Source organism: Nyctereutes procyonoides, unplaced genomic scaffold (assembly GCF_905146905.1).
Source record: "Nyctereutes procyonoides isolate TBG_1078 unplaced genomic scaffold, NYPRO_anot_genome, whole genome shotgun sequence".
Taxonomy (NCBI): domain Eukaryota; kingdom Metazoa; phylum Chordata; class Mammalia; order Carnivora; family Canidae; genus Nyctereutes; species Nyctereutes procyonoides.
Genome location: NW_026575036.1, coordinates 9,907,598 through 9,924,854, shown reverse-complemented (window position 1 = coordinate 9,924,854; position 17,257 = coordinate 9,907,598). Strand labels below are relative to the sequence as shown.

Below are 17,257 nucleotides of genomic sequence, written 5' to 3'. Positions count from 1 at the left end.
GCCCGACGTGGGATTCGATCCCGGGTCTCCAGGATCGCGCCCTGGGCCAAAGGCAGGCGCCAAACCGCTGCGCCACCCAGGGATCCCCTGGATAGTGTTTTAATTGCACATAGAACTCAAGATTCCAGTCTCTTGACCCAGCTTTATTTTGAGGTACTGTGTGTGTGTGTGTGTGTGTGTGTGTGTGTTTTAACTTTAAACATCCCTTTTGCACCATTTTTCTCCTCATTCCCCACGTAGGGCAGGGTGGGAGAGGTAGGGATGCTTGTTTTTCGTTAAGTCAAATAATTTAAATCTAACTTCAGTTTAAGCTTTGATTAATTCCATGACTCTCAAACTAAAATGATTGCATTAATTGATACACAGATACTAATATACATGCTTTGGCTTTTCATAATCTCTCCTAATTCCTAATTTAAATGTTTTAAAAAAATTCTAATTCCATTACAAAATAAAAATGATTTTAAAGAACAAACCAGGACTCAAGCCCATATTTTAAAACTGCATCCCCAGTTTTATTCAAACAACCTGATGCCTGTTGTAAAAATAAATTCTCAAGGTCATAATTTCAAACTTCTTGCACAAGGCTCTCCCAGTAAATTACTGTTCCCAATGAAACAGACTTTAAAGAAGTTGTGTTTTACAATGCAGAGAGTGGAGGATGCTTTTTATACATTGGTGAGAGAGATCCGACAATACAGATTGAAAAAAATCAACAAAGAAGAAAAGACTCCTGGCTGTGTGAAAATTAAAAAATGCATTGTAATGTAATCTGGTAAGTTCAGCATACTAATTTTGGCAGAAAGCAGATGTCTTTCAAAGGTAACAAAGTAGCCACTACTTTAGAACTACCTAGGTGTGGGATTCTGATTTGAAGTATTAAAAGATAAGAAATTGGTAGTTTGTTTCCATAATTAGAACATTTATTTTTTAATCAAATGTGTATTGATTATAATTGACACAGTTTTGATAGGTGTAGACTACATTTGTCATCAGGTCTAGAAAGAAAGAAGAGAAAGAAACTGTGTAGAGTAGTCAGGTTGAATGCCCAGAAAGTAGGGAAGGGCCCGCTTTTACAATGTATTCTTTCTGTAGTACAGTCTACAAGCAAATACTTGTTCTGCCCGTGTTCTCTAACTCAGTGGCATCATCATTTTTTTTTTTTTACCTAAGTAAGAAACCTGGGAGTCTTGGGATGACTCCCATCCCTCTTTTGCACCCCCATTTGGAGGCAACTGCAGATTCCCTTGATGTTACATTTTGACTTTTGTCACATCATTAGTTCAGGTTCCTGTCATTTCTTGCTGGGCGTGTTATATTCTCTTATGTGGTTTACCTATCGCTGCCTTTATTCACAGTGCAGCCTGAGAGATAGACTTAAAAGAAAGGTCATCCTCTTTTCTTTAAGTCCGGTCACTGACTTCCTGTTTGCTATGGAATAAAATCTCAAACTTCATAGTATGTTATGTATATCTTTTAACATTTTCCTACCCTTCTAGCCTTTGGCCTTATCTCTAAAAACTCCTTGCCTGAAGTTTTTTGTTGTTCTTATGTAGATAAACACCATGTTATTTCATACCTTCCCTTGAGTCTTGGCTGTTGCTCTTGGTTGGAATGCCAGTATCTTTATCCATAGTGTTATTAATAGCTAACATTTCTATCATGATTCTCTATTGTCCAAGAATCTTTCTTTATAGCCTTAGACTGGACATAATGCCCTTCCTGTGTATTCCCAATATACTTTTTTTAACTGTTACATACTTGTCATGTTAAATTGAAATAATCTCTTTTATATTTGATTCCTAGACAGGATTCTAGCCAGAATTCTGTATTTTTAATCTTTGCACGACAATGGGCTAACAAGGTTCCTGGCGCATTGTAGCTGGATTTAATTGAGTGGAATTTTTCAGTTTCCTTTTTGTGTGTGTGAGATTCACTTACTTATTTTAGAGAGAACGTGCATGTGCGTGTGTGCACATGAGGGGAAGGGCAGAGGGAGAGAGAGAATCTCCAGCAGACTCTACACCGAGCAAGGACCTTACACAGAGCTCCATGTCATGACCCTGAGATCATGATCTGAGCCCAAATTAAGAGTTGCACACTTAATCAATTGAGCTACCCACTCATCACAGTTCATTGCTAAACCAACTCATATTAAGTTTGGTTTTGCTCAGGAAATATTTCACTCTGTAGTTTTTATTATATGGCTTTAAAGTCTGAAAAAATTAGTGTATCTCCCAAAAGCAAAATGTACATCTGAATAATAGACTCAGTCTCAAAATATCTATGCTATACTAATCTGCTAAACTCAGAAGAAGAAATAAATATTAATTAATTTTATTGAGTTTATGGACTCAATATTTTTTGAGTATCATTGTATAGAGCAATATCTTAACTTAGAAGTTGTGATAAAATTTAACATTGCAGGGCAGCCCAGGTGGCTCAACGGTTTAGTGCTGCCTTCAGCTCAGGGTGTGATCCTAGAGACCTGAGATCGAGTCCTGTGTCAGGCTCCCTGCATGGAGCCTGCTTCTCCTTCTGCCTGTGTCTCTGCCTCTCTCTCTCTCCCTGTGTCTGTCATGAATAAATAAAATCTTTTTAAAAAAAATTTAACATTGCAATGCAATTCGAAAAGTTAACCTTTTTAAATAACAGTAGCCATGACCAGATTTAAGTGATGGGTTTTTAAATTTTTTCCCTCTTTTGTTTTATCAGTAGGTGATTTTTAAGGTGCAACTATTTAGAATAAAGTAGTTTTACACTTTAACTTTTATTTAAAACTAAGGTGGAAGCACATGCTTTTCTAATATTTCCTATTTATGACTTTGTAGTATGAATGCCAAATAATTAGTGGGCATGATGGATTGCATCCTTGTTTTTTCAGTGGGTGTGGACAGTATTTAAATAAAAAAGTAGTTGGTAATACTTAAAATTTTAAATAAAAATAGTCTTACAAAACTAATTTGACAGTAATCAATATATACAAATGAGGTTTTTTTTTTAGTCCTAAGATGGTTGGATTTAAACAAAATTATTGAATAATATTTTTGTCTTTTGTATGTGTACATGAAAATGACTATTTCCCATATGGAAAAAAAGGAATTCAGTGCCTGGTTTGACTAATTATAACCTTTCCCTAACCATTGAAATTATTTAATTTTAATAAGTTACATTAAAGAGTTCAATATTAAGAAAGAATGTAATATTAAAGTATGTCAGAATCTTAGCAGAAGGTAATGTTAACAATTTTGTTTTCATTGTCTCCTAAATACTTGTGTCTTATTTTCACCTTAGAATGTGTCTTCTCTATATCCATTTCATGGTTTCTCATTTTATCTGCTTCACCATCTTAGTATCATTGACATTTTCTTCATTATAAAAGTAGTTTAAGTGGAGTAATCTACATAAGCTTGTGTGTGTGATCAAAGGGAATTTGTGAAGGGTGGGAAAGTTGGACTAGATCCTCTCTTAAGATTTCATACCATTCTGAGGGTTTATGATTATAAATTAGTCAAGAGTTATGGTCAAGCTATAAAATAATTATTCTTTATTATATCATTAGAAGTTTTTGGTTTTTATGTAAGAGGGTTAGCTTGAAGGTTATGTATATATTAAGCCTTGATTATATTGCTGATAAATTATATTTTATCACTGTTCCTCTCTCCTTTGGGTAAAGGAAAAGCATATATGTGTCAGTAATGAATGCTGTCAGAAAGTGGGGCACATCCGTGAATGCGGTTTCAGTGTTTTATTTGGGGACTTTTTTCACTAGACTTCTTTTCACACAAAAATTCTGGTTTTTATTCTAGAACCATTTATTTACTTATTAAAAGATTTTATTTGTTTATTCATTTTTATTTTTTTAAGACTTTATTCATGAGACAGAGAGAGAGAGAGAGAGGAGAGGGAGGGAGGGAGAGAGGCAGAGACACAGGCAGAGGGAGAAGAGATTCCATGCAGGGAGCCCAGTGTGGGAATCCCCGGGTCCCTGGGATCACACCTTAGGCCAAAGGCAGATGCCCAACTGCTGAGCCACCCAGGAGTCCCAGATTTATTTTTTAAAGATTTATTTATTTAGTGGGGAGGGACAGAGGAAGAGGGAAAGAAATCCTCAAGCAGACTCCCCTCTGAGTGTAGACCTTAATATGGAACTCGATCCCATAACCTGGAGGTCATGGCCTGAGCCAAAATCAAGTCTAACGCTTAACTGGCTGAACAACCCAGGCACCCCTTATTTATTTATTTATCGAGAGAGAGAGAGAGAGAGAGAGAGAGAGAGAGAGAGCAGGGGGAGGGGCAAAAGGTGAGGGTAAGAGAGAATCTCAAGCATACTCTGCTCAGAGTGGAGCCTATAGTGGGGCTCTATCCTATGACTCCAAGATCATGACCTGAGCTGAAGTCAGGAGTTGGATACTTAACCAACTGAGCCACCTAGGCACCCCTACAATTAACTTTATTTAACCCCTACAATTAACTGTTTATTTAAACCTGAGCAGGCCTCTGATTCCAGCTCTGTGCTTCTTTAAAATGTTGATAATATTTTTCTGATTTTTAGATCTGTTGTGAAAATTAGTTAAACGTAATTTGAATAAAAATGCCTTAATATTATTATTTTTAAATACTGATTATAAAAGATCTTAGTATAGTAAAAGGAGAAATCATATCACTGTTAAATTTTTATGTTCTAAATTAGATTCAAGATAATTTAACTTAATGAATGGGTTTATATGAATATTCAACAAATGGTTAAAATGAATAGAAACCCAATTTTCATTGTTCTCAAAGTGGCTTGATTTATACAACTTTATTTCTGGGCATTTGTTCCTAGAACTCCCTCTAGTGTCTCCATTTGAAAGCATCATTAGGTTAACAGGCTTTTAAAAAATAATTATTTTTCTGTTGAACAGATTTTAAAATACATAGAGGATCATACTTTTTAATTATTTTGTTTGTTTGATTCAATATTTTATTTTGCTTTTATATTTAATTTGGTTTTTAGTGTGGTCATGACAGGAATTGACTTCTGTAATCTTGTATAATTTCAATATTGCAGAGTTAAAATCTCCTGTTCTGTTACCACTTGCAGAGTGCCATTTTCCACTTTATGAATTATTAGGCTAAAAATTATTCTGACTTTAAATTACTTTCAGCCATTACTTATTTATATACCTTACTTTAATCAGGAATAGGTGTACCAAAATGACAAATGGAAATTTCTTTGAAGATATAGCATTTGGCTTTATATGGCAAACTTTTTAATACATAATACATTAAACAGAAACTAAAAGAGAATCTACTCTAAATTGGTAACAGTGTCACCATTTAAATGATTTAGCTCATTTCTCTACAAATCTGAGGTATTACATTTTTCAAACTATTGTGTCTTTGGGGTAACTTTATTTATGTTAGGTATATGAATTGAAATTAATGTCTTAATATATGTTATTTGAAAGTTGAAAATATATTTGAATACTGTTTACTTCCAGGGGATTAAATCTAATGGATTTAAATAAGTAAGTATTGACCTCAGAGTTCAAATACTGTTACTTTGAATATTTAAGAAAATAGTATGTACTTGATTGGCTTAGATCTCATTTCTAGAAATTTGGGGATAATTAAGTATAAGTGTATATTCATACCCAGAAAAACACATACAAATGCATTTGGATTTTGTTGACAAAATATGCCAATATGGAAAAAAGTAGCAAAGTTTTGGGAAAAAGTTATTTGTTCAGCTTATGTAAGATTTTGTACATTGGTTTTCTTTGCCTTTTGTGAAAATTAGTGTTCCTATTTATAGTATTGATGAAATATTCATAAAAATGACATTATAAGAATCCTAAAAGTCTGAGAATATATTCAGTTTCCTAAAGACAAATGTAAAGTAAATGTAAAGTGTCTTTATTCTTTCTACGTACTAGTGTTTCCAGTAGTCTGGTATCTTTTCTGTTATCCGTATACTTCAGTCCATCATACATACTCACATTTAAATGCTTATTATGTGTTTCAGGGTGTTGATGATGCCTTCTATACATTAGTTCGAGAAATTCGAAAACATAAAGAAAAGATGAGCAAAGATGGTAAAAAGAAGAAAAAGAAGTCAAAGACAAAGTGTATAATTATGTAAATACAATTTGTACTTTTTTCTTAAGGCATACTTAAGTAAAAGTGGTAATTTTTGTACATTACACTAAATTATTAGCATTTGTTTTAGCATTACCTAATTTTCTGCTCCATCCAAACTGTTAGCTTTTATCTTGAATGCTTATTTTAAAATGACAGTGGAAACTTTTTCCTCTAAGTGCCAGTATTCCCTGAGTTTTGGTTTTGAACTAGCAATGCCTGTGAAAAAGAAACTGAATACCTGAGATTTCTGTCTTGGGGTTTTTGGTGCATGCAGTTGATTACTTCCTATTTTTCTTACCAATTGTGAACTTTGGTGTGAAACAAATTAATGAAGCTTTCGAATCATCCCTATTCCGTGTTTTACCTAGTCACATACATGGATTAATTACTAATTATAACTTCAGTTGATATTTCATGATTGGTTTTACTGAAACATTGAGGGAACATGAATTTATGGGCTGCTTCTTATAGGTATAATGATGTCCTATAGTTTCATTCACCCTTAATGAATGTAAAGCTACACTGTTCACAAAGGTTTTCTCCATCTTTTCACTGCTATTTGTCATAGCCACGCTCCCAAAAATATTATATTTTTTCTATAAAAAAGGGAAAAAAGAAAAAAATACAAGGCAATGGAAAATATTAAAAGGCATTTACTTTCCATATTAGATAAATTCCTATAATACTCTGAATAGCTTTTCCTGTTAAGGCAGACCCAGTATGTAATGAGGATTATAGCAACCATTTTGGGGCTATATTTACATGCTACTAAATTTTTGTATTAATTGAAAAAGTTTTAACATGTATAAAAAATTCCCATAGGAATTAAATATAGTCTCCCTGTGTCAGATTGCTCTTTCTTAGCATAACTTTAAATCTTTTCTTGATCTTCAATCTTAGAAAATAGTTTTAATTCTTGTAGTGATGTTAAAGATTATTTGGGCCAGTTAGTTTTAATAGATGTGAAAGAGACCACAGTTCCAAGGCCAGGCCTTGTGTGAACCTTTAAGCTTCATTAAGAGTTTCATAGTACAGACTGCATCCCTGTGGTCTCCCAGTGTCATCATGCATTGATTGGGTGGTCAAAAGTGGGGACAAAGAGTGTTTAGATAAGATGCATCCTCACTGTGTGGTGGTCCTGCTGACAGATCAGGACCATCACTTTTTTTTAAAAAACCAACAGAGCTTTTTAAAAACATTATTTAAAATGAGATTTTGGGGTAGGGGGTGGCAAGACTTGAATTTTTTTTAAACAATGAAGTAAAAAGGTTTCAAAATCTCTAGTGTTGGCTAGTTCTCAACATTGGCTAAAGTAACATTTCATAAACACTTTACAAGTATTGGTCCATATTTAAGAATATCTAATGCTTAAATAATAGATTAATAACAATTCTTTCAGTGCATTTAAAATGTATTTTTAAATATCTGAAGTGAGATGGTATGTTGAGGTGAAAATATCACTGGACTAGGAGGAAGGTGACTTAGATTCTAGTTACGTGTCTTTTACAACTTCAGTTTTGGGCAAATCACTCACTATCCATTTCTTCATGTTAAAAGAAGTCATCTCAAAGGCTATATCTAGCATCAACTATGTGATTTACATTCAGTTTACATAAGGATATACCTATTTGTCAGTCTCAGCACAATCTGTAACTTTTTACCTATGTTCTCTTCAGCGCCAGTCTTAGGCAAAGTTGTGCAAGAGGTGAGGTTTATTTTTGAGAATCTGATCTCCGGTAGCAGGTACTCCTCTCCCACGTTAGTGTCATCTTGCCTGCCTACCTTCTACATGCCCCATGACTTGATGCTTTCTAATTCCCCGAACCTCAAGATGTAGTGCTGCTTTGGATATCTCCATGAGGTAATCAAGTCACATTAGTCAGGCTCAACATAATCTGACAGATACTGTAGTGGGATTTGACCTAATAGCTAATTTTCAGGTGGTAACTGTATCAATTTAATTTTGATCTTTTGAACATCATCTCTGCTACCTGGTCCATTAGTGACTAAGTAGGAAAAGTAGGAATTTTCATATCTGCGATGTGTAGACAGACCCTATCCAGTAGAAGAATTTAATAAATTTAATTAATAAATACTGAAAGATTTCCTTAGATAATCCAAAACTAGGACTAGCCCTGGTAACGGTGATACATTCCATTATTTTAATAAGTAAAATCTTCTTACAATGAAAAATACTTTAAAATTTAATTCATAAAGCTTACTTTTTAGCAGAATTCATTTATTCAACAAATACTTGAGTGCCTGCTAGATGCCAGGTTCTACACAAGGCACCGGGGATATTATGGTATTCCCAACAAGGGACATAATCCCTATCCTTAAGTAGTACTGTTATTTTAGAGTGGTCTGTAGTATATTAGTGAGGCATTTGGCACATGACCCAGAGATAATATAATGCATATTTTAGTTTTGCACAGAAGGGATATGGTCTCTAAGGTTTCTTCCAGCTCTAAAATAATTGTTCGCTCTGATTCCAATAAACTGTTTAATCAAGCTACTTTATATAAATCACTTTACTTCATTATTTTAAAGAAGTAAACTTGACCATATTGTTTTTTATTTGGGATAATTACGTGATTCTGTTGGGATACTTCTATAGTACACATTAAATTGTATGTCAGATGATAACATTAAAATTCCCAAGTGTGTAATATTCTACTTGGTCTCTGTGTATCATAATTAAAATAGATTTAAATATTGAGTTCAAAAATAGTTTTATTTATCTGGGTGTGAATAAACAGATGCCTGAACTAATTCACAGGAAAGGAAACTTCTGTGTAAAAAGTCCAATTTCTGAAATGCTATGCTAAACTACAGGTTTATGGAACATTAGATAGGGTGTTAAGACTTTATATAGTACTTCCTCTTGTTTCTATACAAGAGAAAGAAATGGCCATACTTCAGGAATTGCAGTGCATAACTGAGGGATTTTTAGGACTCTTGAATTTTTTGATGTAGCCGGGCAACTTTTTTTAGGCAGTGGTAATTATCCTTTATTATGTGAATTTTAAATGGTTTGACAAAACGTTTGTTTTTGTAGAGATTTTAAAAGGGGAGCGATAATCCTAGAAATAAATATTATGTAATTATTACGGCCTTAAAGATAAAAATCCTTGTTGAAAGTTGAAAAAAATTGCTAAATTACATAGTCTTAGACATTAACATGTTTGTGGAAGAATGTAGCAGAGGTATGTAGTAGAATTTGAGTGAATATTCCCAATTAGGAATTCTAGGCTCTATTTTAACTGAGTCACACTGCATAGGAATTTAGAACCTAACTTATAGGTTATCAAAATCTTTGCCACCATTGCACAATTTTGTCCTAATATATAGAGAAACTTTGTGAGGCATGTTCAGTTGCGGTTTGCACAAGTTCATCTCATTTGTATTCCAGTGATTTTTTTTCTTCTAACCATTTTTTAAAACAATATGTACACATTGTTTTTTTTGGTAGGCAATGAAAACTGTCATTTCCATTGTCAAACAGTAATTCCTTGATAACTGTATTAATGGTTTTTAAAAAACCATCAGTTACTTTAAAACTGAATTTATATTTAATAACTTCTGTATTAGTATTGGGTAGCATGAAATCTCTATTGAGAAATTGAACAGCATACAACTGGTAGCTGTAAATTCCTTCAGAAAGTGAAAATTATTTCTTCCTAAAGATATCTTGACATCAGTTCTTGAAGAATAGTCATAACTAGATTAATAATTGTTTTAGTTAAACAGTTTTAAGTGCCTGTTTCAGATGATGATAGGCAATTTAGATGAATTTAGGAAAAATCAAAGTTTTTACTTGCAGAAATGTCCATTATAGGGGGCCCCCCTCCTCATAGAGCTGAATGGGTTATGTAGTGTTTTATCCAAAAGTTTCCAATTCCACTGTCTTGTGTTTTCATGTTGAAAATACTTTTGCATTTTTCCTTTGAGTGCCAATTTCTTACTAGTACTATTTCTTAATGTAACATGTTTACCTGGAATGTATTTTAACTATTTTTGTATAGTGTAAACTGAAACATGCACATTTTGTACATTGTGCTTTTTTTTGTGGGACATATGCAGTGTGATCCAGTTGTTTTCCATCATTTGGTTGCGCTGACCTAGGAATGTTGGTCATATCAAACATTAAATTTAAAAATGACCACTCTTTTAATTAAAATTAACTTTTAAATGTTTATAGGAGTATGTGCTGTGAAGTGATCTGAAATTTGTAATATTTTTGTCATGAACTGTACTGCTCCTAATTATTGTAATGTAATAAAAATAGTTATGGTGACTATGATAGTGTGTGCTTCTTGACAGAAATTCGAAACATTTGCCCCATAGTTGATACGGAATACTTTATAAGCTACAGACACTATAGTTTATTAGTGAATCTTTTGCAGCTTATATGTTAGATATAGTCTTTATTTGTGAAAGGTGCTGTGAACATTATGTAAAGGTTTAAGTGTTTGCTTAAAATCATGTTAGATTTAGGTCCATTACTATGTTAACTCATTTAGAAGTAGATGCAAAACAGATCTGCCTTTATGATGAAAGAACAGAACATTATTTATTACTTTTGATCAGTAAAGGTAATTAATACACAAAGGTAACTGATACAGGTGATTTAAGACCCAAAGGGAGCCAGCAGCAAAATAATGGAAGGTACTACATAGGTATGTATGTAATGCCAATCACTGGCAGCCTACTTCAAGATCAGAAATAATCTTACTCCATACATGTTATTTCTGTAACTGCACTTAAATCATTACCATGTGCTATTTGTTTTGTAGTGAACCTTGAATGTGTGCTACTAATGTACCAAATAGGATCAAAAATAAGGTGGTACTCCTTCAAAAGTTAAGGGAAATCAATGTGCAGGAAATTATTTTGCTTTAACTAAATGCATTAAGTAGTATTCTCTACTCAGTGAAATGGAGAAATGGGCTAAGAATAATTGGTAAAAACTTACTGAGTTAAAATTATAATAAGTACACTGTATTTTCATTCAAAATTGAGTATCCATTAATTTTTAATTGGTATAGTTGGCTATATTGCTGATTTTGTATAAAAATTAAACATAAAGGGTTGTTGATAAAATAAAGCTTTCTGTGAACAGAAGCTGAAACCCATTAATTCAATAAGGCAGCTCAGGTATTTTTTACATAACTATATCTTGCCATTTTAAGTTACAGTTACTTTTATCATAACTGTTATACATAATCAGCTGGCACTGAATTCCAGTCAAATTATAGTAAGAGTGATCAGTTAGTTTTGTTGGTATCTGAATAATAGCGTTGTTTCATTGCTCTGTATTTCCTAAGGAAGTATAAGGCTTCTAGCTCTTTCATTACAAATTCACCCCGTCCAATAAGTTCTTTGATCTTCTCTGGGTCCTTCACATCTTTGTTTTTAAGGAAAACATTCTTCAGACGCCTTTTAAAATAGTCTGCTCCTTTTGGATAGTCTCGTCCAAGATACAGCAGCTTAAAAAACAAAGGTTATATGTTTCTAAATGATCTCTATCTCAATAACATGTATAAAACTGGCAACATAATTACTTACATTTTTATAAAGATTCAGTACTTCTCCTCTTAAAGAGTTGGCCATTTTCATTTATTATGGAAAGTATCCACTTCTATACATAACATACCTAAAGAAAAATAAAAAAAAAATTGTAAATATCTGCATTGTAATCTCAAAAAAGAATCCGTTGTAACTTTTTTCACTCAGTAAATACTTATTGAGCACTTTTATGTTCCAGGCACTGGGATATAGCTATGAAATGTCAGGTAAGATACCTGCTCTCACAGAACTAACTTCTCCTGGGGGAGACATAATAAACCAACAAGAGAATTAGGAATTGTGTAAGTCTTATGAAGGAAAAAGGGTAATGAGAGAGAAAATGAGTTGTCAAAGATAGTTATATAGATGAACCTTCTTTTATAGAGTGGAATGAATTAGAATCCCAGCTACATAATGTTATAGAAATTACTTATGAGCTTCAGTTTCTTTACTGTTCAAAGGAAGACTGTCTACATTGCTCTCAAGGCAAGGCCAGATTCATTTGGAGAACACTGGAAAGAGGCCCGATCATACCTAGAAGGGTGCTATCCTAAGGAAGATATGAGAGTCAAGCAGGTTCATGGCTAATGGTAGATGGGCAGTAAGAGTGGTGGTTAAGGAGGACAGTCAACAACTCCTAAGTGGGTACATAGGTGAGAAGCAGGCAATATCCAGTGGAGTAGATTATACTTTACATATAACTTGTTAGTGCTAGTAGGGAAAAGTGGCTCCTTAAAGGTACCAGGAGAGCCTAAATATAGAAAATAATTCTCATTATGTGTTATAGTCATGGGGATTAAATCATAAAATTCCTAACACCATAAGCATTTAGTTCATGATAGGCCCAAAGCAAATGTCCATGTCATTTATAACCTACCTTAAATTTCTGTTATTTCTATTTTCCCAGTGACCTAAGAAAACTTTTATACTTTATGTCTCCCATTAACATAATTATTTTGAAATAATTTCAATCTTGCAAAAAAGTTGCAACATTTTTCCTTAGGAATTTGAGAGTAAGTTTGTAACATGATAAACAGTGGGAATACTTTGCAGTGCCATCCAACAGAATGTAATTCAAGATGCCTATGTAATTTTATATTTTCTAGTATTAAAAAAACAAGTGAAATTATTTTAATATATTTTGTTCATACTCAAAATATTATTTCAATGTGTCATGTTAGCTACATTTCAAGTGCTTATAGGTATCAGGGGCTTAATTGGCACCATACTGGACAACACAGCTTTAGAGTATATTTTCCTGTGAACATAGACTTTTTCCTACAGAACAGTACAAACTCAGAATCAGGAAACTGAACACTGTTACATGACTACATCAAATCCACAACTACATGTTTTGGCAGTCATCCCAAAGATGCCTTTTATAGCAGAAGCTTCCAATCCAAGATTACACATGGCATTTAGTTTTCATGTTTCTTTAGCCTTCAGTCTGAAACAGTTCCTCAGTTTTCCTTGACTTTTATGAACTTCATAGTTGTGAAGGTCACAGGCCACTTATTTTGTAGAATAGCTGGAGACTACTACAGATATTTTAAATGCTCAGAAATAACAGAGTAGCCTGGGAATGGAAGCAAGGGACTGGAGAACAGGAAGGGAGCAAAAGGCAGGAGGAAGTCCTTGGGCATAATGGAGATGTTTATTATTGTGATAGTTTTATAACTATGCATATGCCAAATTTGTCAGATCGATTCACACTTTAAATAAGTATAGCTTACTGTATGTCAATTGTACCTCAGTAAACTTTTTAATGGTGTAAATATGCTGGGAAAATGTTAAGAGTAGGGCTGGGAGATAGTGAGGTAGGTACACATGGAAATAGAGATCTATCTAAACCACAAGGCTGCCAATTAGTGGTCAGGGTATGTGGTTAAACCAGCCACCAGTCAAGCTGCATAAAACCAGGTATGCCTTGCTGGAGTGGGAGCTCTGGGTGTAAATACATATCTTAAATTTTTAAAAAATATACTTGGAAGACTTCCCCTGCCAGGATGGCAGCTTAATGAAGACCTTTTAATTTCTTGCTAAAAAGTTTAATAAATCTGATTCTTTGGCTTCACTTTGTTAAGGGAGAAATAATCACATAGGAACATTGTTTCCATTTTAATTCTTATATAATTCCCCTCTTTACTAGTAGCTTTTGAGCTAATTCACATAGCAAACATACACATTTGCTATTAACATAGCAGAACAATTATTTTTTAGCTTTTTTGCAATTTTTTCTCCAAATTGCTTTCTCTTCTTTATCTGGGTTGCTTTCTTCCCAAGTCTTTCCCCCTGCCCCCCTTTTTATGAGGACAAAAAAAAAAGTTTTAGAAGATCTGTATACATAGTTGCAATTTACAGACTCTGAGCTTCACTTATGATAATCTGAATGAGCCCTTTGTTGGGGAACCTCTAGAAATCAAAGTGTCAGATCATTCCTCCTGGGCTGGTCATTCCCCAGGGAAGAAACTTCGAATTTGCTGAGGATTTGCCTATTCAATCTTAAGAAGTGGAAGAATGGGAGCCTTGCATTCAGCATTCTATATACCAAATTTACTTAATTTGTTTCCAGTGTGGTTCTTACATACTTAGTATAAGTGAGGACACTCCAGTGCAGAGAATAGTATTATTTGGTCAGAAATAAATCTCCATGCTTCTATGGGAGTGAGAAGTGCAGTCCCTCTAGAGGTGTTTTTCAAATAGTTTTCACTTAATCTCTGATTTACTTCATTTTTCATTTCCAATCCCATTGTCTTTGTTCCAATGCCTTTGGAGAATTATGCAGTATAAATTGGGCTTTTCTGGTGTGTTGAGTCACATTCATTCATCTGGTTTGCAGCTCCCAAAATTTTACTGATGTCATCTTCTCTCTCATTTTTCCAGTTTATTTTTATATCCCTTCACTGAAGATCAGTGGAGTTTTGAAAGGGAATGAAATTAGAAGGGTGCATTTTTAAACTACTATATTAATAGCTAATTTCAATTCAAAAAAAATTTTTTTTTCCTGAGAGCCAGTTGCCAGTGGTTTAATCTTATTGAAGAATGGCTCTTAAGAATTACATGCTTTAAAAATGATTCTAAATCTACACAGACATACTGTCAAATTGCAAATTATAGCCTGTTTAATTTTCTGGCAAGGAACACAGCTTTATTTAACTCCAAATTTGTAATTTGTTAAAGCTTAAACTGTCCTTTTAAGCTATTGCCTTTTTAAAAAATCATACATAGCAAAAAAGTGTAGCTGGTTTGACTAGTGAAAAATTGTCTTGTTCTTTGATATGCTGATTTACAGAAATTAAGGCAGTTTATCATTATTATTTTATGTTGTCCTTCAGGCATTTAAGTTTATTAGCCATTCGGAGAAAGTTCACTCCGGGTTCACAATTGGTGAAATTAAAATGCAGCAGGGACCTGGGGCTGCTCCTTAACCCTACATGAAGTTATGGAGGTTACTTGTAAAGAGCCCAACTATTAGGGACTGAGAGAAGCCCCCTATCATTCGGAGACAGTGTGTGGTGCGCAAGGGGAAGAAGCAACAATCACCACTGATAGCTTTTTTCCAATGACTGTGAGCTGAGGAGTTCAGACTTCACTAACTCCAGTCCTGGGTTAACTAAGAATTGTCATTTAACTGGTGGCCAAAGCTGTTGTTAATTATTCCTCATGAAGTTCGGATGGCAATAAAAGCTGAAGGAAAACGGGCAGAGAAAAGCAGTGCAATGTTACTGTTTATTGGTTTCTGGTAGATTTTGACTTCAAACAGGAAAGTGTGTTTTCCCGAATTAGTTAAGCCTAAAAAAGCTTCATGTAAAAAACTCTAACACCAGATCCAAAGGATAGGTCATCAGAAGTAGGTGTCAAAAAATTTTTACGCCTTAAGACTGGCATTTGGCTTGGTCAAGGCATCCTAGGAAGCCAGATTATAGGAGTTGAAAGGAGCATAGTATCCAGAATGGGTGGATACCCATTCTGAAGTCAGAACAGGAAACCGCCCTTTCACTTAGCAGCTTGCAAGAGAAGTCCTAGAGGAGAACCAAAGTCACGGGGATAGTTTTTACAGCATAGTGTCCCTACAACAGTCTAGTATGTTCTTTTTTACACATCGCTAGCAATCCCTCCTCCCTAGGAGGGAGGTGGCTTAGAGTGAGAGCGTGACTAAGTCCTCTTCCCTAGAGGTAATTTCACCCATCAATCCAAATTGAGTTGACTGAGGTTTTATAAACACTAGAACAAAAACTTACTTCCATAGCAAATGGCTTCAAAACTTTATATGAAGTGGACATTAAGATGTTTTTTATTTTGCAGGGGTTTGGGGATGGGGTGTCATATTTTACAACCTGGATTTCTGTTACAATGGGGGTAACAACACCTCAGCCCACAAGACTGGCTCAATAATACTTATTTACTAATACATGTAGTCAATAAAGTTGAAAGGGAGAGAACATTATAAAACTACAATTCAGAGATAAGAAACGGGTGCCAGTGATTTTAAAGTATTCCATGTTGGAACGCCCGGTGGCTCAGCGGTTGAGCGTCGGCCTTTGGCTCCAGGGCGTGATCCTGGAGTCCTGGGATCGAGTCCCACATCGGGCTCCGGGCATGGAGCCTGCCTCTCTCTCTCTCTCTCTGTGTCTCTCATGAATAAATAAATTAAAAAAAAAAAAAGGTATTCGATGTTTTGTCTTGCTAAAACATGGCCCTAAAGTCAAAGAATAGAGATTTTGGAGGAGCTTAATTTCTTAATTTCTTCTAGTTTTCCTGCTGGTCTAAGTTGCCAGTGGTTTACTCATGTGGGGAGGAGACTGAAATTCTGAAGGTTATGCTCCTGGCTGGTACAATCAGCCTGTGACCTTGGGCTTTAGGAGTCTTGCTAGGCCTCAGTGACCTCCAACTGTAGGAAATCCTTTACCCAGGAATTGCTTCAGGTAATTTCCAGTTCTTGCCGAAGAGCCGCCCTGAGGAAAAACGGCATTACATAGCTTTGCACAGAAAGTAAACTGAACCCTGTGCAGAGAGAAGAATCCAAAGGTCATTAATTCCAAAGTAACCAACCCTCTCAGAACCAACTGGTTTGCCTCCCTCCCTAAACTGCCAGTCGGGCCCATCCCCCTCCTCGGGCGTAAGCTGTGGTGGAACACGCAGCCCACTCGAGTGGGTGTCAGTCACATCACGCAGTCGCGTAGCCGCCGGCTCCCTTCCTTCTGGAATCCCTCACACCTGTCCAGATGCGTCCCAACACACTCCTAGTGAGAAAGAGACCATCAGCGTCGGAGGACGTTCAGAACCCCCCATGCCACACCTGCTAGGCCCTGCCCAGACCATACTTCACCGCCTCCAGACCCCAGGATCTGGGAAAAGAAAACGCCCCGGCGGCCGCACTCACGCACTTTCCGGCAGGCCACAGCCTTTACGGCCTCCGACCGCTTCGACTCCAGGATCCGTCAACCGCAAAGCAGGGTGGGTGTGGGTGTCGGGGAGCCAGTCAGGGAAGGGGGCGGGGCGCCTCCCGGAAGAACCCCAGCGCGATTGCGCGGACCCGTACGTGAGGATTTGCGACCTTTTC

The 17,257-nt window shown here is 35.3% G+C and overlaps 2 protein-coding genes across 15 annotated transcripts in view; one reads left to right on the top strand and one right to left on the bottom strand.

Annotated features, from left to right (window-relative positions):
• The window catches only part of KRAS (KRAS proto-oncogene, GTPase), a 50,378-nt gene extending 39,949 nt beyond the window's left edge, over nt 1–10,429 (top strand). For 3 of the 5 annotated variants that reach the window (XM_055318607.1, XM_055318605.1, XM_055318606.1), the window contains exons 5-6: nt 652–775; nt 6,011–6,135. In XM_055318607.1, the coding sequence (XP_055174582.1) occupies nt 652–771 (120 nt within the window). In that variant the 3' untranslated portion in view covers nt 772–775; nt 6,011–6,135. Of the gene's footprint in view, nt 1–651; nt 776–2,471; nt 2,473–6,010 lie in introns of all 5 variants that reach the window. The other 2 variants (XM_055318609.1, XM_055318608.1) reach the window with 2 other exon arrangements.
• Nucleotides 10,430–10,673: 244 nt separating this feature from the next.
• On the bottom strand, nt 10,674–17,185 carry ETFRF1 (electron transfer flavoprotein regulatory factor 1). 10 transcript variants are annotated; one of them, XM_055318617.1, is made up of 5 exons: nt 17,082–17,185; nt 16,842–16,937; nt 16,604–16,698; nt 11,695–11,782; nt 10,674–11,615 (listed from the first exon to the last, which is right to left on the bottom strand). In XM_055318617.1, the coding sequence occupies exons 4-5, from the start codon at nt 11,743–11,745 to the stop codon at nt 11,394–11,396; spliced, it is 273 nt and encodes a 90-aa protein (XP_055174592.1). In that variant the 5' UTR covers nt 11,746–11,782; nt 16,604–16,698; nt 16,842–16,937; nt 17,082–17,185; the 3' UTR covers nt 10,674–11,393. The 10 variants fall into 10 exon arrangements, with proteins under 10 accessions (XP_055174592.1, XP_055174589.1, XP_055174591.1 ...); XM_055318614.1 differs by having other exon boundaries at nt 16,604–16,649; nt 16,747–16,937; nt 17,078–17,167; XM_055318616.1 differs by having other exon boundaries at nt 17,078–17,167.
• Nucleotides 17,186–17,257: the final 72 nt, after the last annotated feature.

Excerpts from the sequence above, each read along its gene's own strand:
- ETFRF1 (XM_055318617.1), bottom strand. The coding sequence starts at position 11,745 with ATGAAAATGGCCAACTCTTTAAGAGGAGAAGTACTGAATCTTTATAAA. Across the intron at positions 11,616-11,694 it reads TACTGAATCTTTATAAAAAT|CTGCTGTATCTTGGACGAGA; the intron begins GTAAGTAATTAT and ends TTGTTTTTTAAG.